The sequence below is a fragment of the Plasmodium chabaudi genome (genome assembly GCF_900002335.3).
Source record: "Plasmodium chabaudi chabaudi strain AS genome assembly, chromosome: 10".
Classification (NCBI taxonomy): Eukaryota; Apicomplexa; class Aconoidasida; order Haemosporida; family Plasmodiidae; genus Plasmodium; species Plasmodium chabaudi.
In genome coordinates this window covers 29,191-54,077 of record NC_030110.2, presented here as the reverse complement: position 1 = coordinate 54,077, position 24,887 = coordinate 29,191, and the positions used below count along the sequence as shown (strand labels likewise).

At 24.8% G+C, this 24,887-nt stretch overlaps 7 protein-coding genes across 7 annotated transcripts; 4 read left to right on the top strand and 3 right to left on the bottom strand.

The window, feature by feature from the left end:
* Window positions 1–306: 306 nt before the first annotated feature.
* PCHAS_1001351 (CIR protein, fragment) lies at window positions 307–729 on the bottom strand (the record flags this gene model as incomplete). The annotated part of the gene is made up of 1 exon (XM_051320995.1): window positions 307–729. The coding sequence occupies one exon, from the start codon at window positions 727–729 to the stop codon at window positions 307–309; it is 423 nt and encodes a 140-aa protein (XP_051176918.1).
* Window positions 730–2,244: 1,515 nt separating this feature from the next.
* PCHAS_1001300 (fam-a protein) lies at window positions 2,245–3,797 on the top strand (the record flags this gene model as incomplete). Its single annotated transcript, XM_016798237.1, has 6 exons — window positions 2,245–2,345; window positions 2,527–2,782; window positions 2,867–2,936; window positions 3,108–3,217; window positions 3,320–3,553; window positions 3,741–3,797. The coding sequence occupies 6 exons, from the start codon at window positions 2,245–2,247 to the stop codon at window positions 3,795–3,797; spliced, it is 828 nt and encodes a 275-aa protein (XP_016655475.1).
* A 1,663-nt stretch (window positions 3,798–5,460) lies between these two features.
* Window positions 5,461–6,855, top strand: PCHAS_1001200 (lysophospholipase, putative; the record flags this gene model as incomplete). The annotated part of the gene is made up of 1 exon (XM_726944.2): window positions 5,461–6,855. The coding sequence occupies one exon, from the start codon at window positions 5,461–5,463 to the stop codon at window positions 6,853–6,855; it is 1,395 nt and encodes a 464-aa protein (XP_732037.2).
* A 3,188-nt stretch (window positions 6,856–10,043) lies between these two features.
* PCHAS_1001100 (CIR protein) lies at window positions 10,044–14,758 on the top strand (the record flags this gene model as incomplete). Its single annotated transcript, XM_016798236.1, has 3 exons — window positions 10,044–10,058; window positions 10,201–14,235; window positions 14,339–14,758. The coding sequence occupies 3 exons, from the start codon at window positions 10,044–10,046 to the stop codon at window positions 14,756–14,758; spliced, it is 4,470 nt and encodes a 1,489-aa protein (XP_016655474.1).
* Window positions 14,759–16,189: 1,431 nt separating this feature from the next.
* On the top strand, window positions 16,190–17,123 carry PCHAS_1001000 (fam-b protein; the record flags this gene model as incomplete). Its single annotated transcript, XM_016798235.1, has 2 exons — window positions 16,190–16,258; window positions 16,413–17,123. The coding sequence occupies 2 exons, from the start codon at window positions 16,190–16,192 to the stop codon at window positions 17,121–17,123; spliced, it is 780 nt and encodes a 259-aa protein (XP_016655473.1).
* A 1,480-nt stretch (window positions 17,124–18,603) lies between these two features.
* On the bottom strand, window positions 18,604–20,058 carry PCHAS_1000900 (lysophospholipase, putative; the record flags this gene model as incomplete). Its single annotated transcript, XM_016798234.1, has 1 exon — window positions 18,604–20,058. The coding sequence occupies one exon, from the start codon at window positions 20,056–20,058 to the stop codon at window positions 18,604–18,606; it is 1,455 nt and encodes a 484-aa protein (XP_016655472.1).
* Window positions 20,059–21,775: 1,717 nt separating this feature from the next.
* Window positions 21,776–23,228, bottom strand: PCHAS_1000800 (fam-a protein; the record flags this gene model as incomplete). Its single annotated transcript, XM_016798233.1, has 6 exons — window positions 21,776–21,799; window positions 21,953–22,183; window positions 22,276–22,385; window positions 22,555–22,624; window positions 22,721–22,958; window positions 23,098–23,228. The coding sequence occupies 6 exons, from the start codon at window positions 23,226–23,228 to the stop codon at window positions 21,776–21,778; spliced, it is 804 nt and encodes a 267-aa protein (XP_016655471.1).
* Between the last annotated feature and the right edge of the window lie 1,659 nt (window positions 23,229–24,887).

Sequence of the window (24,887 nt, the reverse complement as noted above, 5' to 3'; positions counted from 1 at the left end):
CATGATTTTGTTTCAATTTTATTTTAGTTTATGTGATTTTATAATATTTATTAATCTATATATATTTATTTAATGAAAAATATTATAATAAAAATAAAACATCAATAACCATTACATAGATTTTTAAATATTATTATGCACACTTAGCAGTATTTTAAATAAAAAATGGAGAAGTATATATATATTATGAAAAAAATATACAATATTTTATAGTGAAGAAATATTTTAAAAATTGTATACTTCATAATTATCTTTTATTTGCCTTGTACATAATAGCTAAAGTAATGGGTATTAAAAGAACTATAATTAAAATTCCAACTTGTTTGTATTCTTTGACATGATCGTTTTTGTTTCTGATGTTTCATTTTTATCATTTGGGGCATTTACTTTATTTTTTGGTTTACACTTTAGATTATTAATCTCCAATGTTTCAAAGCTTTTCGCAAAATACGAATCGCTCTTATTTGCCTTTGCAAGTTTTTGAAGTTGATATAAATTATTATCAGTTTCCTTCTTAATAACAGAATCTCTGCAATCGGCATATATATTTTTTAATTTGCCTAATAAATCCAGATATGGATTGCATTTATAAATATTTTCATAAAGGGGTCTATGTTTATTAAGACAATTGACAGATTTTTGAAAAAGACTATTACTTTTGGCACCATTTGTTTTATAATCTGCAATTGTATTACATATATGATTAAATAACGCATAAAATTCACACATGTTCCTAAGATTAGCATCTTTTAAACCATTATTTATATTTTTCTAATAATTAAAATATCCTATAGATTTATATAAATGTTTTTCATAGGATTCCTTTAGAGTAAATTTATCGTTATTTTATATTATTTATCACTTAGACACATTGTAAAATAGCCATAATATTGATTATGGCTATTTTTTTAAATTCCATAAATAAATAGCGACTCAAATCGCAAATTTGCTCATTATTATTACTATATTTTCGATTGCGGCAATATTGCTGGTATAAATTAATGATAGAATTAAATTTGTTAACTCTTATAATTTTACCCATAAAAAATTTATCAACTTCAATAAATAACTCCCACTAAGAAAAAATATATAAAAATTAATAAAAATATAACCCTAATCCAAAACATAAATGCTATAGAATTGACCCCAGACAAAAAATATAAAACCCCATAAAACTTGGACACCTCACATTAAAAATATTAATGTTAAAAAATAAACATATTTTCGATATTTGTATATATATAGTTTTATTTTTCTATATAAAAATATATTTTATAATTCACATCAATTTACAAAAAGACATAAACGTCAATACTTTAACGATACATAATTATGGCATTTTAGTATAATATTATAAAATTATTATTAGGATATTTTTATTAAAATTAATAATAAATATCACAAGGATTGGGATTTCTCATAATATAAAATTTATTATGGTATTTTATTGTTGGTTATAGTTATTGTTATTGTAGTAATAAATAAATAGTTGTAGCGAGACATATGCATAATGTAATATCCATCTTATATATTTTTTTTGTAATGTTTAAAAATAAAAAGACACTTTTTTAACTCAAATAATGTACTATTTAAAAAAATATGAAAAATAAATGGAAGGAATAACTATTATTTTTATATAATTATTAATATAGTGTATACCTCTACCACAATAACTTATCAATTTATATATATATATAATTTGGTTTACGCTGATGCTTTATATTATAAATTTTATATTAGGTAACATGATATATGTTTTTTTCGATGCATGTATAAATATAAGATATTTTATAATATATGGCTATATATAAATGGAATATTTTATGAAATTAGCATAATGAACTATAAAAATTAAAAAAGCATATGCCCATAATATAATAAATTAAAATTATATTTTTTGATGTTATAGTATTAGGGTAATTAAAAATCAGCACTTTGGAACTAATATTATTTATGAAAGCGTTGGCTATTATGCTTCCTTGTAATGGGATCTTTAAAACAAAAAATATATAATATTTATAAATCCGATAAGCATATATATATCGATTAAATATTTAAGTGCTTCATAAATTAGCGTTTAATCAGTTATTTTTATTTTTTTAAACAAACATTCGTTTTTTATAGTTTTCTTAGAAAATTATTTTGCTCTAATTTTGATTATACTTCATATTTTATATTTTTTGCTTTTAATTTTTAAAGAGATACAATCATATATTTTTTATGTTTTGTTTATCAAATTCGAAAATGAGTAAATGGTATATTAAAATTTTTTTTTGTGTTTTAATCCTATTTGTATATGTAACCAATAAAGTTCTTGCAAGTAGCCCTGCTCCACATACCCCAACGTAAGAAATATTAAACTATATATAATTATATTCACGTCAATATAAGTGTAGATATGTGGACATTTATGATAATATTATATACATATTCATGCAAATGTGCGCATAAATAATATTGGCCGTCAAACAATATCTATAAATATATTTATTTTGTTTTTACAAATTAAAAATCTATATAAAATAGCTCCATTTCGGTCGATAATAGTCTGGAGCAAAGGGATGTATCAGAAAACTCCGTACTTTGCACCGATCCTGAAGAAATTAGGAATGTAACAGAACTTATGAACGAAGCTGTAATGCATTTACAGTATCATGCTACAAGTACAGAAGAGTACGAATTAGTTTCTAATGCTGATAATGGTACAAGTGTATATTTTAAGAAACATGGAGGTCATACAGACATTGAAAAATTATATAACAAAGTTCCTGATCCCAATAAGGTATGGATTCATAAGAAGATATTTTCAAGCCATAAAATTAAAATAAAATAATAAAATTAATTATATATATATTTTTTTCATTAGTATAATAGCATAATAAAGTATCTATGTGATTTAAATCGTATCAAAATTGTCGATGGATACGTTATTACAGGTATATAAAAATGTAATCAATTAATTAGTTAATCAATTAATATACGATTATGGCTGCGCGTTATTTATTGTTTTATTGTCAATATTACATGCTATCATTTTTTTATCTGCAACTTTGTTAAATCGCGGGATATTTTAATTTGCATGTATACAAAATTATAATTTTTTTTAGTAAAAATTGCTCGTATATACACTCCAAATTTAGTAATGGTACAACAACGTTATAGAAATCTTTATGAATCATCTCAAAAATATTTTTATGCTTTCGCCACAAAAGTTGAAGTAAGAAAACCTTTTTTCTTTTCATCCCTATACAAATAATATTTTTCGTATTAATTATTAGACATTATTTATACAAATACGCATATTTTTTTAACTTTATAGATAGCAGAAAACACAACAGCAATTGTCTATACATCAGGAAATATAAATGACCACAACCGTGCTGATAAAAAATCCTATAGAAACACTATCGTAGAAAGTGCGAATTCATTTAAAACTGAAGTAAATTCTGACGCCGATATTAGAAATGGTGAATTAAAAAAATTGTTTGTTAACTTACTCGGATTTCTCATTAAAAAAGAAGATGACCATGTTGATTTTACATGTGTCAGCTCTGTAAGCAATATAAATATTTTAATAATATAATAATTGCATTCATCATTTATGTTATTTTGTATTATACAAATTCTAACATTTATCAAAACATACAGTCATTGTATAAACACATTTATAGTATATGATATTCATATACCCCAATTTTCGAAGATTTTATTTTACATATTTATCCATGTTTTTTTCGTAGATTTATGACAGTATTTCAGACGCCCAAAATCCATTTGCTAAATTGTGCAGACCATAAAATTTTCCATTTTATCCGTTTAATATAAATCATTACGATTAAATTAACTATATCCCGCATATTTGTTTTTTAACAATTTAATGTTGAATACACATATTAATATCAATATTATTTTTATATGTTATGTCTATTTGAATTTGCCCATAATAAAAACCTTTCCTTTTTTTAAGAATATTTGGTTTGTACATAATTTGTTCGTGCTTTTTTAATATGATAATATATTACATTTATTTATATTTACGAGCAAAACTATATGTATTGTTTATATTAATTTGTATAATTAAATGAAAAATCAACTCATAACCCTTATTAGTATAAATTTTCAAATTATCATATTAAGAACATTGTTTTAAAAAAAATTATATATATAATATTTATTCAAATAAAGGATAAAATGGAATTGCTAGGTGAATATAACCCAGCCCACATATATATAGTTTTTTCACATCTTGCTAATTTAAAATATTACGAAAGGTTACCTTTAAACACTCTGTCTTATATACATTTTGAGAATATTTAAAAATATAGATTCAGTTTTTTTTTCTCTGTTATTTGGATCGTTTTTATTTTGTTAGTATATGCTAAATATAATAGTATATATTGCCTCAATTGTGATAATAATCTAAATTATGAGCACAAAATGAAAAAAATGTTTTTTTAAATATGTTTGTAAAGCTTATGATTAAAATTATATAATAATTTTTATCAATATGTTATTAATTGTAGACAAAAATTTTGAGGTAAATAAAATGTTTATTACTTTAAATAAAAAAAAATGTAAATATTTTTATGTATTTTCTTATAATGCATAATTAATGTCACAAATCATTAACAGTTGTAAAGTGTTATATCTATTTGTAATATTTCTTTCGAGGGGATGATTATATTTTATACTTGTTATAATTAAAAAATTATATTAATAATAATATATATATATTTTTATTTATACAAACTTAAATATACTTGTTATATCGAAGTAAAAATAAAAAACATTTTTTTGTTGTTTTTTTTCATTACTTTTATAAATAAATATGCTATGAATATTGTATTTGGTTATTATTATTTTCGAAGCAAGCATTATTAAATCATTATTTATTAATAAAAATATAATATATAACATTATATATTTTAAATATATATTTTTTCTTAGGCCATATTTTAACTACCGAAATTAAGAAACATAAATAACAAAATAAAATATCGAAAAACAAACAATATATAATAATTCGTATTAATTTTATTATATAAATTGTAATTTCATCTGATTGCATGAAATCTCGAAAAATTTTCGAAAATCAGATAAAGAACTATAATTTACATTTTTTTCGATTTCTTGTGATCTGTTTACGATTTGCTATATTATTATAATTGCATGTAATCCTATCAATATTATTTATACTAATGTAATATAGATGCATAGTTTGCATATATAAACTTGTACACAGCTATAACACGATTCAGTGCGGTATATTTGTTTGTGTTAATAATCTATATACATATATTTGAAAAGTAAGACGTTAACTATATATATAGTAGATATATACATTTTATGCAAAAAACCAAGACATTTACTATTAAAAATGCCTTATTAAAAGGAAAAGTAATATATAAATATATATTTTTTTAGTTGTATTATGGGTGATTATATTCCATAATATTGGTGATGGAAGAAATTGAATTGAATAATGATGAGTTAAGAAGTGCTACAGTAAGTAAATTAGATGGCGATCCTAAGATAGGTTGGCTATGTAATAAAAATGGTCTACTTTTAAAAACATATGGGTGGGTAGTTCAAAATGCTATAGGAATTATATTGTTAATACATGGATTAAAATCTCATACTCGATTAACTTTTATGAGAATAAATTTAAAAATGCCAAATAACAATGAAGGCATAATAGTAGATACTGATAATTACTATATTTATAAAGATAGTTGGATTGAAAAATTTAATCAAAATGGTTATTCAGTATATGCACTAGATTTCCAAGGACATGGCGAATCACAATCATTAGGAAATGTAAGAGGTGATTTTAACTATTATGATGATCTAGTTGATGATGTAATACAATATATGAATCAAATTCAAGATGAAATCGAAAATGATAACCAAACGAATGGTGACATCTCAAATGATAGTCAAATGAATGATGAATCTTATATAGTACCAACTAAAAAAAAAAGACTTCCTATGTATATTATTGGGCATTCGATGGGAGGAAGTATTGCTATACGAATATTACAATTATTACAGAAAGAAAAAAAAAATAGCATTCAATCTGGAGATGCAAATAACTATAAAACATGTAAAGCCATATTAGACAATTCTACTAATATTAATGAAATGGACAATGATATGTATTATATGAATAATTCTAATGGGTATGGTTCTGATAATTCCTGTGCTAGTACATCTGCTACAATAAATGATATTGCTAGTGGTAAAGATAAAGGATGTTATAATTATTTAGATAACTTAAATATTAAGGGGTGCGTAACTTTATCTTGTATGCTGAGATTAAAAACACCATTTGATTCTGGAAACAAATCATTTAAGTATTTTTATTTGCCTATAACGAATTTCCTGTCTCGTGTCGCGCCTCATACACTAATTTCGTCGGAATCACATTATAAAAGGTCCGAATATGTTGCTAATATATGTAAATATGATAAATTTCGAAATAATAATGGAATAAAATTTAAATGCATGTCTGAACTTATGAAAGCAACGATCACATTGAATGGTGATATTAATTATATGCCAAAAAATATTCCTATATTGTTTGTGCATTCAAGAGATGATAATATTTGTTGTTATAAAGGGACAGTTTTGTTTCATAGTAAAGCAAAAGTTAAAAAAAATAATATACATATTGTTGATGATATGGGTCATGCTATAACGTCAGAGTCAGGAAATGAAGAACTCTTAAAAACAATTATTGATTGGATTTCTGATGTAAGAAGCCATGGTGAATATGAAGATGAAGAAGAAGAGGAAGATGAAGATGGAATATGTTTTAATAATGCTTATATTAATTCTTGTTTTGTATTTTTATAAGCATAAATGTAACTTTTTCAATGAATTTTTTTAATTAAAAACACGAAAAGATAATAATAGATATATTATATCTTTTTACATTATATATATGTTCTTTTTTGTTTCAAGTTGTTTTTTTTAAATTAAATTTCTATGTAATAATTTTAGTTGCAATTTGAAGGTATATATATAATGTTAATTTGTGAATTCATACGAATTAAAATTAATTATGTAACAACTTTACTTTTAATTAGTTTTTATGTTCTTTTAATTGCTAAAAGGGCAATTAAAATAATAACCATTTACTATTTGCTGTTTCTTTATATGTAAGCCAATTTTAAGAACAAAAAAACGAAGAATCAAATTCAGTATTAAATATAATTTTTTAAGTAAAATGTTGTTGAACAAATTTAAATTGGATAAGTATTATTACGTAAATTTGGGGAAAGCCATTATTTATATGTGTATATATGTTTTTAATATAATAGAATTATTTAGTGAATATGTGTATTCCATAAGATAAATAGGCAACCGACTTCTTAAACTAATAAGATTACTTCTTTGCATATGTAATATAGATTCATTTATAATGTATTTAGATTAATTTCGTCGTGTATATGTTATTCCATTTACTGTGTTTGATACAAATATATTCTGTAAATTTATAAATAATAAACATAAAATAAACTATAAAATAAAATATACATTAAATGCACAGTTATACATTTTATAAGTATGCATATGAAATATAAACAATCAGTGCTATTTATAATAAATAAATTCATGGAAATACATGCTAATATTCTCGTGGTTCAAGGGTTATGTTAAATTATATTTATCATAATATGCTCATTTTATAAATATGTTTATATAACAAAACCTCTTATTTGTATGCCCCATCTCTTTAACCTAAATTATTGTTTCCTCGATAAAACAGTAATAAGCATTTTATATATAATGCTAAAAAATTATAATCAGATTCATTTTGAGTAATTTGTCTAAGCTATATACATAATAGTTAATATTTATATTTTTAATATTAATCAAATAAATCATATATTATTATAATATATAATAGTAACAATAATCATAAAATATAGATACATAAAACATTGATAAAAATCAACAAAATAACAGTATCTATAAAAAAGTATATGAATTAAATGTTTTTAATAATATACAACAAACTACATTATAGATTTATGCATAATATTTTTTTAATTTTAATTATATATAATATTTAATTTTTCATTCCATAGTGTTATATTTTTATTAAAATTAATCAGTATTAATAGAAATCGTTTTATGCCTTTAATTTATTTGGCATAAGGTATAATGGTAGAATGGTCACTATTAATTTGTAAGTTTCGTAATTTTGTAGCATATATAAACTATAAAATATAATGTATTTTAAATAGTTAAAATTAATATATATAATTATATCAATAAACTTTACATCATATTTTTTCTAATAAATTTTGAATAATTATAAACAAATTAGGTAATAAGATTAGTGTTATTATCATTATAATATTTATGCATATAAACTATTGTATTAATGGATAAGCATTAACACATTTTAAATTATGGAAACATTTATAATTACATATTAATATATATTATATAGAAATTATATGTAATAATTATTTTTTTTTGAGCTAATAATTTTTTTTTATTATGTTATTATATATATACAAACTTATAAATATATATTTAAATATAGTGCTTTTACAATATGATATACATATTATAAAATGTTATACTTTAAAACAATGAAATATGAAAATATTATTCATTGGCTCAAAATATTTATATTGAGTGCATTAATTATAATGATGTAGTATACATTGATACAGCGGCAACTACCCTGATGCCAATAGATAAGATAGCGTTTTGAATTCGATCAAATATATTATGTCTATGTAATTAATTTACATGAAAATATTTTCTCAATATGCGACAAAACTGAAAAGATCCACAAAATGAAAAGCTATTTATTATAATTTTTAGTTAAATACGCCTTTAATATGGTGGTATTAGCAATAATATTGTCAATAAATATACATGAATTTTATTAATAATTCTATAGTTGTTACATTATATAACTAATAAAAAATGTTATAAATTATTCAATATATATGTTTATGTTATAAGTATCCATATGCATATAGAGTAATAAGCTCACACTATATTTATTCCACGAATTAATTTACTATTACCGCCAAATAAATAGAAATTGTTAATGTTATAACTTAACAAATTTAAAGAAAATTAAATGAGAATAATTTTATTGGGCTTGTTTTTATAGCTTAAAATTTGATTTCACATTTATTTATATATTAAATAGTTAATAAGAATGACAATATATATTTATATATACTAATTTTAGAACCCATTTAATTTACATATTATTTTTATTTGTAATTAGTTATATTAACTTTAATTGCACATTTTGGGTTTTAATTTTAGAAAGATACATAGAATATGCAATGTAATATTATTTATTAAAAATTATTTGTATATTAGAAATATTTGCATACAAAGTTATTGCACATTTTAAATGAGATATTCATTTATATTATTAATTAAAATATAAATACAAAATATATATCATCTATTTAGAAAAAGCAATAATGCTGATTTATTTTTAAATGTTATAATTTTAATAAATAATTTGTTTTATATTTAATAGAAATAACATTGAAATATGCAGAATGTGATGAAGAATAATAACGCATATCAATATATGATATCAATAATGAGATACAAATATATTTTTAACAATTACAGTGATAACATATTTCTAATTCTTTATATATTTATAGTAATATATTTTCCGAAATCGCTTTATTAAAAAAAGAGAGAGAACATATCGTTTTTCTCTATGTTTAAATTTATAATTATAAGGAAATGTGATTATTTAAACCCATTACAAGGTTACAAAAAAATATATAATTGGATATTCTAAATTTTATAAAAATAATGGTATTAGATGTATATATTATCAAGCATGCTTAAATAAGTTACCATAAAAAGTAAACGTAATGTTCCTTTAGTAATTATATTATATTATTATTACATATTAATTTAAATATTTAAAATAATCAGAATGTGCTTAAATGAAGCCTTTGCTTGGTTCAGTATATATTTTTTATATAAAAATAATATGATGCCAAATATCGAAAAATTAAAGATAAAATATCATTACAATGGCTATTAGAGCAGTAAGTACATATTTTTTAAATAAAACACCTGTCTTTGCATTGCTTGAATATTGAACTACCTATAAATTACTATTAAATTGTATTTAAATGCCATTTTTATTAGTATTTATTTTTATTTAAACTTTTAAAAATATTTTCATAGTGTAAATTCCTTCTCGAGGCTGATGAATATTTTAACAATGGAGTTGTCGATGAGACCAAATTTAATAAAAACAGTTCATTGGAAAATAGATGCCCTTATGAAAATAAAAGGGCTCGCCCTTGTAAAAATAATTATGAAAGAATTAACGCTTTAGCAGTATATTTATACCAGAATTTGACTAAAACCACTAAGAATTTAAACGGAACAGGTCATCATGAAAACCGGCATATTGAATTTTTTATGATATGGCTAGGCGATAAATTATTTAAGTTAGAAAAAAACTATAAAGCAACTATGGAAGAATCTTACAAAAAACATTTAGATAAGCATACAGGAAATTATATATATTGGAACGTTATAAATAGTAAAAAACTTTATAAGGATGCTACTATTAGGAAAATGAACGAATTATACAACTTACTTAGTTATATATGTAAACTAATTACTGAATACAATAAAAATATCAAAAATCCTAATAGAGATCTTCTTGGGAATTATTCCGCCCAATGTCAAAACTATTATAAAACCACTCATAACGCCGTTAAAGATTGTAAACCATATTTACATTTATTGGATAGTTTAAAAAAAGTATATGAAGATTTTCTATGGGATAAAATCATTAACAATAGTGATAGTAGTATAAACAAATTATTATCTAATCGTATTAAATCTCTTAAAACGTTTGGAAATAAAGATGAATATTTTGTATCTGATAGTGAAGTACTTAGCTTTGATAATGAAGGATGCGGAAAAGTTAAATCTCAGGATGAGGAAATTGGAAAAAAAATTACATTAACAAATTCACAGAATAAAGCACAAGACCCTGGGAACTCTAAAAAATCCATCACAGGACCTCAAGCGCAACCTTCCGGGAGTGCACCACATGGAAAACCAGCAGCTGCAAAGCCAGGAACTTCAAATCCACCAGCTAAAAAACCAGCAGCTTCAAAGCCAGCAGCTACAAAACCAGTAACAACAAAGCCAGTAACAACAAAGCCAGTAACTACAAAACCAGTAACTACAAAGCCATCGCCACCACCTGCAAGGCCAGCACCAGCAAAGCCAGCACCAGCAAAGCCAGCACCTACATCACCAGGAATGCCGCCAAAACAAACACAGCAAGGCCATCAATTAAAACAAGGGAAACAAGGACAACAAGGGCAACACCCACCTGCGCAACCACCACCTGTACAACCACCAAAAAGTTTACCACCTGCATCATCTGGAATAAGTACAGCATCAGGAGGTACACCAGGATCTTCAAAACCAGCATCACCACAGTCACAACAACCAGTACTTATACCACCAGCACCACCACAACAAATACATCAAGGACAAAAAGGACAGCAATCACCTGCACAATCAGCATCGGGGCAACCAGTATCTTCACAATCAGCACCTACACTACAAGCATCTACAACACAGAAAACGGACCAAGCACAAAAAGGGCAACAACTACCTGCACAACCAATAAGCACAACAACATCGGGTACGCCATCATCAGACACAACATTGAGCGCGTCATTGCCAGGTGCATCAATACCAGCGATCACGACAGCTACAACATCAACAGGCACAACACCATCAACAGGCACAACACCATCAACAGGCACAACACCATCACCAGGTACACCCAAATCGTCAGGCACAACATCATCACCAGGTAAAACACCATCAGCAGGTACATCATCACCGGGTACGTCACCATCAGGTACACCCAAATCACCAGGCGCAACATCACCAGCAGGTACATCATCATTACCAGGCACACCATCATTGCCAGGCACACCATCATTACCAGGTACACCACCATCTGGCACAACATCATCGGGTACAGCATTGGGCACAACATCGAGCACGTCATCATCAGGTGCAACACCGCCATCAGGTACAAAAAAATCAGGAACACAAGTCTCATCGGGTACACAAATATCACCAGTTGCACCAACACCAGCGATCACAACAGCTACAACATCTGGAACAAGTACAACATCATCAACTTGCACAACAGCACCAGCAGGTACAGTCACATCAACATGCACAACAAAATTAGGTACACTACCATCGGGTGCGTCACCATCAGATACAACACTACTACCAGGTACACCCAAATCATCAGATACAACACTATCATCAGGTGCAACATCACCAGCAAGTACATCATCAACGGGTAAAACAGGTTCAACGCCTACACAATCAGCAGTACCAACACTATCACAGCTACAAAAACCAGCACCATCACAACCTGTATCTTCACAATCAGCACCTACAACACCATCAGGTACACCACTATCAGCAGGTGCACAAGTATCACCGGGAACATCATCACAACCAGGTATAACACCATCATTAGGTACACAAGTATCAACGACTGTATCAACACCAACGATCACAACAAATACAACCACTATAACAACATCAGCTTGTACGGTAACATCAACAGATACAGTAACATCGACATGCACAACACCGTCAACAGGTATACAGAATGGAATAGGAAGCCCTCAAGGTAATACAAAAACTGGAGTAAATAATTTAAAGGATCCAAAAGTTGACACAAGTAGTCAACAGACAAATCCAGGCGCTAAACAAGGAAATCAAAATGGTGTTTCAGTAGATCCACATTCTAAGCCGGGAGGTGCTGGTGGGGGAGCAGGTAGTGGAACAAGTAGAGCAAGTGGTGCAGTAGGAGGTGGTGGCATTGGAACAAGTGGAGCAAATGGTGCAGTAGGAGGTGGTGGCAGTGGAACAAGTGGAGCAAGTGGTGCAGTAGGAGGTATAGGAGGTGGAAAAGGAGGTATAAATAGTGGGTCAGGTAATCAAGGCGGTTCAAGTAATCAAGGCGGTTCAAGTAATCAAGGAGATACAGGTGGTCAAGGAGGTTCAAGTAATCAAGGAGGTTCAAGTGGTCAAGGAGATACAGGTGGTCAAGGAGGTTCAAGTGGTCAAGGAGGTTCAAGTGGTCAAGGAGGTTCAAGTAATCAAGGAGATACAGGTGGTCAAGGAGGTTCAAGTAATCAAGGAGATACAGGTGGTCAAGGAGGTTCAAGTAATCAAGGAGATACAGGTGGTCAAGGAGGTTCAAGTGGTCAAGGAGGTTCAAGTAATCAAGGAGGTTCAAGTGGTCAAGGAAATACAGGTAGTGGGACAAGTGGTGGAACAGGAGGTACAGGTGGTGGGTCAAAGGTATCAGGAAAATCCAGTGGAGGTTGGCTAGGAAATTGGGGAATGAGTTTAAATCCCATAAGTTATTTACCTAATGTTTCCGATATATATCAAGCTCCAAAGAATATGTTAATAAGTGCCACTAATCAAATCAACGATGCATATAGTACCACTGTGGACAATATAAAACATGCTTATGATAACACCGTGAACAATATAAAAGGTGCTTATGATAGCACTATGAACATTGCAAAAAATACTTATAATAGCGCTATAACCAATATTACAGATGCTTACAATACATCTACTGATTATATTGGAAATGCTGTTGGTAGTGTAACTAGCAAATTGAACCCATTTAGTAGTTCTTCTCAACCAAGTGGTGACCAATCTGGATCTAATAGTTCAGGGGACGGGACAGATACATCTAAGCAATCACAACCAAACCCATCACCACCTCCACTATCTCCATTACCATCAGCACCACCATCAACTCCACAATCAACGATACCATCGCCACCAGTAACTTTACCATCACCCGGAACACAAACGCCACCTTCCCAACAGCAACCTAGCTCTACATCAGTTTCCCAAGATACAACTCAGAACGGTGCATCTAACATATTGCAGAAACTTGATCCAAACGCCGGAAAAGGGGGAATCCAAACACTAGCAACTAATAAGGTTACATTACCAAGCTCTGGTATAAGTCCTTCAAATGCAGGGAATGGAAATAACATTCCAGGGACAGATGTTAAAATTAACGAAAAGCCATCAATATGGTGTATAAGAACAAATAAAAAATGTGACATACTAGGTATTGGTATTATAGGAGCTGCAATATTCATTTTTTTAGCATTTATGTATAAGGTAAATAATGTGCAACTATTAAATATATCATTTTTTAAATTTTTGTCACTTAATAATTACAAATATAAAAAATATGTTATATTTTTTACCGTTTTTATTTTAGTATTTATCATTTGGATCGGCAAAAAATTCGAAGAAAGAAAAAAGCATGAAAAGTGTTATAAATTTGGTTAGTGGAAAGAAAAGGGAAAAGAGATTTATAAATTCAGGTGATGGGAAAAAGACAGAAATAATTATAAATTCAGATGATAATAAAAAATCAATAAAAACGGTGATAAACTCACGTAATGGGAAACGAAAAACATATATAACTATAAACTCAGAATATAAAAAAAAATATACAAAATCAGTTATAAATTCAGGTGATGGAAAAAAGACAGAAATAATTATAAATTCAGTTAATGTGAAAATACCATTATTGAATATATACAAACTTATGCAGGCCGATCCTATGCCATTTATTAATTTATTTTTTTTGTTGATTTTTTTTATCTATAAAAGAAAACGAGACACTATAGAATGATAAATTTAATTAACTTTTATTTGAAGTTGAATTTTAAAAATGTATAAATTTAAAGAATACTAAATAGTAAATTTGTTTATTTTATAAAGAAGTATTGTATATATATGACGCATGCCAAGAATTTGGTTCTTATTTTAGAATAAAACATAAAATAAATTTCCTATATGGTGGAATTCCCTGTATTAACTAATGCGTTATATTTATGTTTTATTTAAATAGCATTTATAAAAATACAGGCAATATAATGTTTAACTATTAAAGGTACTATAATATGTGTTTAATGAATACAAGTTAAGCGTTTGGTTATTAAGTGTATTTCATTTTCTGGTTTCATATAATAATAAATTGATAATTTGTTACGAATTTTTGGTTTTATATGTATTATTCGTTGTGATATATACGAGTCATACTTGAAAATGTGAATGTTTTATATGATTTTAATAGAAAGAATATATTTCATATTATATATTCAAAAGTATATTATATAAATAAAAATATTACGGGCTTATCAATGGAGATCATATATTTAAAAAAAACGAAGAAAAATAAAATATGGAATTTATTAAATAATATTAAGCCCTTAAAAAGTATAACAAATAAGAATGCGCTTAGATGCAAACAACTTGTTTAATTGTTTTTCATATGCTTGCATATATTGATTTACAATATATATGTACCTATATTTTATTACCATATTTAATATATATTAATTTGCTTATAGCCAAAAAATCGAAAAATATAAGTTTATAAAGTATCAAAAATTTTATTAAATAAGCCATTAAAATATACTAAAGACTTATTTATAAAAATATGCAAAAAATATAATTTAGGCTAGATCTGTTGCATAACTCATTTGTTTATATTAAAATAATGCATTATTTACGAAAATGGGGTGCTATTTGAAAAAAACTTAAATAAAAATGCTCTCAATTGTATGCTTATATCTCTAATGAAGCTTATTATAATATATATGAGGATAATACATATAAATTAGTGCATTTGTTTATTTATATTTTAAATATTAAAAATAATTTTATTATATTAAATATATGGTTCAATAACCAAAAAATATTCATGAACGAGCATACACATTTTTATGTATTTAGATTAAATCGTTGTATATTTTTTTTAATTAAAATAAAAAATGGTGTACTTTTTAAAAAATAATTAAATTTATTTTAAAAAAGAAATAATATAATATATACACCACGAATACTTTTAATGAATATAATGAGCTTATTACATTGTTACACATTAATAAGTTCGATTGAAAATGGAATAAATATCATAGCTTGTTTAGATATATTCACTTTCTCATATGTTTTAGAACAAAAAAATAATAAATATTACTATTTTTGGAATAAATATTAAGTTATCATCATTATTTCAAACTACATATTTATTTCATGTATTTAATAAATAAAGCTAAAAATGAGCATCAGAGTTTTAAAATTTGTTTTGTTTTCAATTATTATTTGTTCTTTTAGATGTAACAAAAATGTAAGCTTCACATTGTTTTCTTTTATTATAGTTTTCGTATTTATTTTTTTTATATTAACCTTATATTATTGTTTCATGTATTGGTAAAACCCTTAAGTTAAAGAAACGATTAAAATTAATTATATATATTAATAAATACTTTACTTCTTTGCAGGAATTATATTTTATAAGCGAGAGAAACATATGCCTTGAAAGGAATGTGATAAATTTTAAAAATAATAGAATATTAGCAGATGCAGACAAGCAATTCAATTTAAATGATTTTTATCAATCAACTTTGAGTCTTTCAAATCAATTTAATGACGGCGATGATAATGACGAAGAAATAATAAAGCTTCGAAATGTGATAGATTCACATTTAAAGAAACCTAACGAAAGTAATACATTACCCAATTTAAATAGCGTAGATGAGGAAACGAAAAAATCAATTCATGAGCTTCAAAAAGAATTAGAAGAAGTAAAAAAAGAGCTTGATAGTGTACGGAATGGCGGATTAGAAATACAACCGACAAAAAATAAAAGAATAACAATAAAATGTGAAAATAATTCTGTATCAGAACACGAAAAGTTTAACGAATTGGAACATTATGGAACTATTTGGAAGGATAAATATGATCATTTTGAAGATAAATATAATGAAATTACATCAAGCAATAGTTATAAGAAATTAAAAGTTAACGACAAGTTAAAAAGAGCGGTAAGAAAATACCTTATGGAGAGTTTGGCATATATAATATCTTGGTTTACGTTTCCAGGCACAGAATTGGGGTGCTTAACATTATTACATATACCGTATATAATTTCCATATTTATGAAATTGTGTAAAGTCATTAGATTGGAAATAAAAAAAAAAAAATATTTATAATATTAATATAACTACTCTTTATTATTATGTTTTAGTATACTTATTTATGTAATTAAAAATAATATATTTAATATTTTATTGCATAAAGTTACACTTTTGCATTATACAGAATAATGATATTTGATTTAATTATTTAGTTTATTATATATATTTTAATTTAATATATAATGAATTTATCTTTGTTTAATATTTGTAAAAAGCTCCATATATCCTTATTTATATGCATATATATTAATGGACTTTGGATATACTCATTTTTAGTTAATATTTATAATTATTTTAAATAAACCGTATTTAAGCACACCTATTAATAAAATTATAAACTATATTGAGGGATTATGCTCAGGTATAGAGTTGTGTTTTGGGGAATCAATATTTTGGGTCGGGGTTTTGCTCTATGAAATCTATGTTATGTGTTATGGTTATATTTTTATTATAGTTTGATAATATTTATTTGTCTATAAATGTTGATTAAATATATCTATCACCACATATGTTCAATCACAAGATCAAATTCAAAAGTTCAAATATTCAGCTAAAAAGGTAATGTAATAATTAATATGAAACGAACATCATAAATGAAAAATATTCATAAAATGAGCATATTATGATATACATAATTCAATACAACCCTGAAACCTGAGAATATTAATATATAATTTCATGAATTTATTTATCATAAGTAGTACTGATTGTTTATATTTTATATGCATATTTATAAAACATATAATTGTGCATTTTTATGTATATTTTATCTTATAACTTATTTTTATGTTTGTTCTATTATTGCTAATTTTACAAAATATAATGTATTAAACACAATAAATGGAATGACTTCTATATGACGAAATGAATCTAAATACATTATAAATGGATCTATATTACATATGCAAAGTAGTAATGTTATTAATTTTAAAAATGTTCTATTGTTAATTTAAGAAATATGCTGTCTATTTTTCTTATGAAATGTATATATATTCATTAAGCAATATTATTACATAAAAAAACATATATACAGATCTAAATATTGTTTTTCCACAAATTTACGTAAAATACTTATCCAATTTAAATTGGTTTGACAATATGTTATTTTAAAAATAATGTTATAATACTAAATGGTATTCTTCATTTTTTGTTCTTAAAATTGCCTTACATATAAAGAAACATAAAAATAAATGATTATTACTTTAATTACCCTTTTATTAATTATAAGGACATAAAGTTTAATTAAAAGTTATTACATAATTAATTTTAATTCGCATATTAATTCACAAATAATATTATGCCTTAAACAGCAACTAAAATAATTATATACAAATTTAATTTAAAAAACAATTTGAAATAACAAAGAACAAATATATAATATAAAAAGATATAATATATTTATTATTATCTTTTCGTGTTTTGATTTAAAAAAAAACATTAAAAAAGTTACATTTATGTTTATAAAAATACAAAACGATAATTAATATAAGCATTGTTAAAACACATTTTGTATTTCACTTTCATTTTCATCTTTTATTATGTCTTCTGTTTCATCTTTTATTATGCCTTCTGTTTCATCTTTTATTATGTCTTCCGCTTCATCTTTTATTACGTCTTTTATTTCATATTCTTGCTCTTCATTCTTCCTTCTTAAATTAGAAATCCAATTAAGAATTTCGTTTAAAATTTCTTCGTTTCCTGGCGCTGCCGTTATAGCATGATTCATACCATCAACAGTATGGAATTTTTTTCCAGGAACATTTGCTTTATTATAAAATGAATATGCCGCTTCAAAACAACAAACATTATCATCTTTTGAATGCACAAATAATAAAGGGATATCTGTTGGCATATGATTAATATTACAATTCAATGTGACCGTTGCTTTTATAAGTTCAGAAATACATTTAAATTTAATTTTATCAGAATTTCGAAATTTGTCATATTTATATATATCAGCAACATATTCGGAATGTTTAAGACCCGATTTTGGCGAAAATACTGCATTAGGCGCCACACGAGACAGAAACTTTGCTAAAGGTAAATACAAATACCTAATTGATCTATCTCCAGCCTTCCGTATTGCATTTAATTTCATCATACCAGACAACGATACGCAACCTTTAATATTTAATTTATATAAATTATTATAGAATCTTTCATCTTTATCACTAGTATTAGCAATATAAATATAAGGGTCATCATTATTAGAATTCGAAATGCAACGCTTATACCAAATATCTTTTACAGGACTATCATTAAAATTATTCATATCATCAATCATATCTTCTACCGTATCATTGTTAATTTCATTAGCATTAGTAAGGTCGTCTAGCATGATGTTACATTTTTTATAGTAATTTTCATCTCCAGCATTAATGTTACCTTCTTTTTTTTCCCTTAATAATTGTAATATTCTTATAGCAATATTTCCGCCCACCGAATGGCCAATAATATACATAGGAAGTTTTTTTTTTTTAGTTGTTACTATATCATTCGTTTGATTATCATTTGAGATTTCATTTTGAATTTGATACATATATTGTATTACATCATCAACTAAATCATCAAAAGAACTAAAATCCCCTCTTGTATTTTTCCATGCTTGTGATTCGCCATGTCCTTGTAAATCTAGTGCATATACTGAATAACCATTTTGATTAAATTTTTCAATCCAACTATCTTTGTAAATATAATAATTATCACTGTCTACTATTATGCCTTCATTGTTATTTGACATTTTTATATTTATTCTCATAAAAGTTAATCGAGTATGCGCTTTTAATCCATGTATTAACAATATAATTCCTATGGCATTATGAGCTAGCCATTCATATGTTTTTAAAAGTAGACCATTTTTATTACATAGCCAACCTATCTTAGGATCGCCATCTAATTTACTTACTGTAGCACTTCTTAACTCATCATTATTCAATTCAATTTCTTCCATCACCAATATTATGGAATATAATCATTTATAATACAATTAAAAAAATATGTATTTTTTATAGCCAAAATATATCCATATATATAATTAAAATTTTACTTTTCAAATATATGCATATAGATTATTAACACAAACAAACATGCCATACTAAATCGTATTACGGCTTTACACAAATTTATACATGCATATTACATTAGTATCAAATAATATTAATAGCATTGCATATACATTATAATAAAATAACAAATCGTAAACAAATTATAAGAAGCGGGAAAAATGTATAATTATACTTCATTATCTTATTTTCGAGGCTTTTTCGAGTATTTCATCCAATCAAATGTAATTAAAATGAATAAATAAAATGAATACAAATTATTATACACTATCTGTTTTCCGGTAATATATTTTTGGTTTTATTTAATTTTCTTAATTTCGGTAATTAAAATATGGTATAAGAAAAAATATATATTTAAAATATATAATTGTTATGTATTATTTTTTTATTAATAAATAATGATTTTACTTAAAAAATATTATTATCAAATCCAATATGCATAGTATATTTATTTATAAAAGCAACGAAAAAAAACGACAACCAAAAAATGTTTTTTATTTTTACTTTGATATAATAACAAGTAAATTTAAGTTGGCGTAAATAAAAATATATATATATTATTGTTAATATAATTTTTTAGTGATATCGAGTATAAAATATAATAATTCCCTAGAAAGAAATATTATTAATAGATATAATACTTTATAACTGCTAAGGATTTATGACATTAATTATACATTATAGAAAATACATAAAAATATTTACACTTTTTTTTTTTATTTCAAGTAATAAACATTTTATTTACCTTATAATTATTGTATACAATTAATAGCGCGTTGTTAAAATTTATGATATAATATTAACCGTAAACTTTACAAGCATATTTAAAAAATTATATTTTTAATTTTATGTGTTTATAATTAGATTATTATTACAATTGAATCAATATATGCTACTATATTTAGCATACATTAATAAAATAAAAACTATCCAAAATAGCAGAAAAAAAAAATCGAATCGCTATTTTTAAATATGATCAAAATGTATATAATATAGTGTTTTTAAGTGCTATTGTTCGTAATATTTTAAATTATAAAGACGTGAAAAAACAAATGTGTTTAATACATTTTATTATTTAATATTTGCTGATATATTATAATCCCTAAAAAACAGGGTTCCAATTTAAAGTTGCATTTTGGGAAACCCGTATTTTGGGTCGGGGTTTTGTTCTATGGAATCTAGGTTTGGGGTTCAGGGTTATATTTTTATTAACTTGGTGATAATTTGACCACATTTATTTGTATGTAAATGTTGATTAAATGTGCCATCGCATATGCTTAATCACGAGATGAAGTTCAAAAGTCTATATATGCATCTAAAAAAGGATATAATCATTATTATGAAAGGAATATCATAAATAATAATATTTATACTTGTAGTATTCACAAAATTAATACATATAGATCCATCTTAATATTAAAAGACATAAACAAATTACATACAAAGAAAACATTCTTAAAGCAAAAAAGCAAACATTATACATGAAACTAAATCATTTTATTAACATAAATCTTCTAATATTACGGTGCTGAAAATATATATGAAATGTATGTTTATTTATGAGGAGGAAAATAATCTCATGATTTTTCCAATAATGCATTCTTGTTAAGTGTAACGACGCCCATCAATCTAAGGAAAAAAGATAAATGAATTAATATATAAATGTTCACATTTTTTGCAAATTATAGCATATATTATAAGTATGTACATTTATTTAAAACAATATTTTTTAACATTTGTTGAAATAAATTATTATATTATTAAAGTGTGTATATCACTTACAGATGCAATAAAGGTAACATCAACATGGTCGTTGTGTTTGTGAATGTAGTATCCAGCTAAGTGAACAAAAGCTTTTTCCAATTTTCCATTTCTAATATCATCTTCAGAATCAATATCAGTTTTGAATAAATTTGCGCTTTTTACGATTTTGTTTTTATATTTTTTTTCGGAAGGGTGGTGATCATTTATATTTGCTGAAGTCATGGCAATTATAGATGTGTCTTTTGATATCTACAAAATTAATAAAAATATATTGCATAAATTATCGTGAATAATATGAAAGAAATGATTTTATATAGAACGAAAAAAAAATTTTTCCTTACTTCAACTTTTGTAGCTAAAGCATAAAAATATTTATCATGTTTCCCAAACCAATTTGTGTAACGTTGCTGTAGTATTACTAAATTGTCATCGTATACGCGGACAAATTTTGCTAAAAAAAATATTATAAAATTGCATATATGAAATCAAAATGTCATGAGTTTGAAGATATGGGAAATAATAAATAGTATAATATAACAATGGCAATAATAAATCACAAAATATAGAATAAATAGTAACAATAACGTGCTAATTTGCCTAATTATTTTTGTTTTGTATACTTTTAACAGAGCTCTGCTCGACAAAACTGATAATATCAGGATCCCATAACTTGTGTATTGTGGGTTCATACTAATCGAAACAAAGAGAAATATGTGTATATAAGTTATACAGATTTTTTAATTTTAATTTGGTTTATAACTTTTAATATTGTTCATTAATTGATACCTTATCCTGACCATCAATTTTACCTATAATTTTGTCAACAATTATATTGTCTTTATCATATTTTTTATAAAAAAACATATCATAGTCAATACCACTCCCTACTGCTTCATAACCTTTTACAATTGTAGCATAATCTTTTAAATGTGCTACAGCTTCGCTCATAACATTTCTTGCTTCTTTAGTTTCTTTGGGATTGTCATATAATAGGTGCTCATTGTTTGCAAATAATTGCTCTGGACTATCATTATCAAAATTGACATATTTTTTATGCGTACAAAAATAAAGGTATTGTATTTATATTGTAAAATTGTTGTAAAAGCGGATATTTATATTTTCATAATGAAATATGTAATATATATATTGTTGTATTTTCTTACGTAAGATAATATTTTGGGCGCTTGGTTTTTTTAACTTCTCTTGGAGCTGACTCAGTTGCAAGGGTTTTATTATTCAGATATACTGAGACACTTAAAAGAAAAAAAACGATTTGAATATAAAATTTATTCATTTTTGAAATTTACAAACAAAAATATTAAAATCTATATTAGTATTTTTTTTAATTAAAAATTAACAACGCGAAAGCCTGGAAAACATAATTAAAATTGAAGCAAATAATTTTATCCAATAAAATATAAAAAAGTGATATTTATTTTAAAAAATACAAATTATTATTTAAACGAAAAAATGTATCCTTTGATCATATTTATAAGTTTAATATATATTATATTGAATGATTCAATCAGAAAACGACGTCAATAACAGAATCTTTCATAAATAAAGAATATCAAAAATATTGTGATTCACAATTTGATTAATATTATAATATATAAAAATAAATAATTTTAATTATATTATACAAATGTTATTTTTAATATATGGAATTATTAATACGCAAGTTTTATATTCTTATAATTAATTAAGTTCAATTTAAAATATAAAATAGATCCCATTACGTATGGAACCACATATATACTTACATTAATAATTATATTAAAATAATTGGTTTGCTATTTTTTCCCATTTGTTTTACAAAATTTCTTTGATAATGCTACTTTTTAATATAAAACACGTTTATTATATTTTTAAATATGAAAATAAATAATTTAATCTGAGAAATGAGCTAACCTTATATACCACAAATACTACTATAATAACAGTATTTTTATCCCATCATAATAATGGTATGATAATTTTATATTATGATAATCAAGCATTCGACGATTTTTTCATCATTTTTAACACGCATTTTACCAAATAACATTTTTCTACCAAAGTTGTTAATTTTATAAAAATTATTTATTGGTAGTAATATTGACGCCCATATTTTTTTATAAACGACCACAAATTATAAATTCCCTTTTAATAGTATATCAGAGTATGTATAAAATTAAAAAAAAATCCAAATAAATAAAATATAAAAATAAAATAATAAAACATAAAGTTTTTAAACCAAGAAATATATATGCATACACAAAATAATTTATGTTTTTATTTTAATATTCTTGATGCCGAGGTGTTCATGTATTATGGGTCAAGGCTATGTATTATGGGTTATTGTTTCGTTCACTAAACCTGCGTTTTGAGATAGGGTTTGGTGGATATTTTAATTTTTATAATATAATATTTTTGTCTGTATATTTTGATTAAATATATGTACCATCTCTGTTGTTTAATCTCGAAATAATGTCTAAATATGCACTCCCCAAAGGAGCATATCATTAATATGAAAAGGATCGCATAACAAATTTTATATAAGTTATAATACTTCCATCTAATTCATTCATATGTATTAAATGTGACAATATTATAATTTCACATTTTATATTTGATTGCTAATTTTTGGCTAACTATATATAAAAACCCTTATTACCTATTATATAAGACTTGCTAATCAAGGACTATATTGAATAATGAATAATACAACATGCTTCTTTATCTGATGAAATATTTTATTTAGTAAGACATATTATTTGTATCATATTTATTTTAATTGAAATATATTACGCCAAGCGAATTGTAATAATAGCATTATATATGAGGTTGGGTATGAATTATAAAATTATTAATTTGAAACTATTGTCTACATTATAATATACCTTCAGATTAATGGGTATATTTTTTATATTAATTAAACATATTACCAAATATATAACATATAGTCATAAAA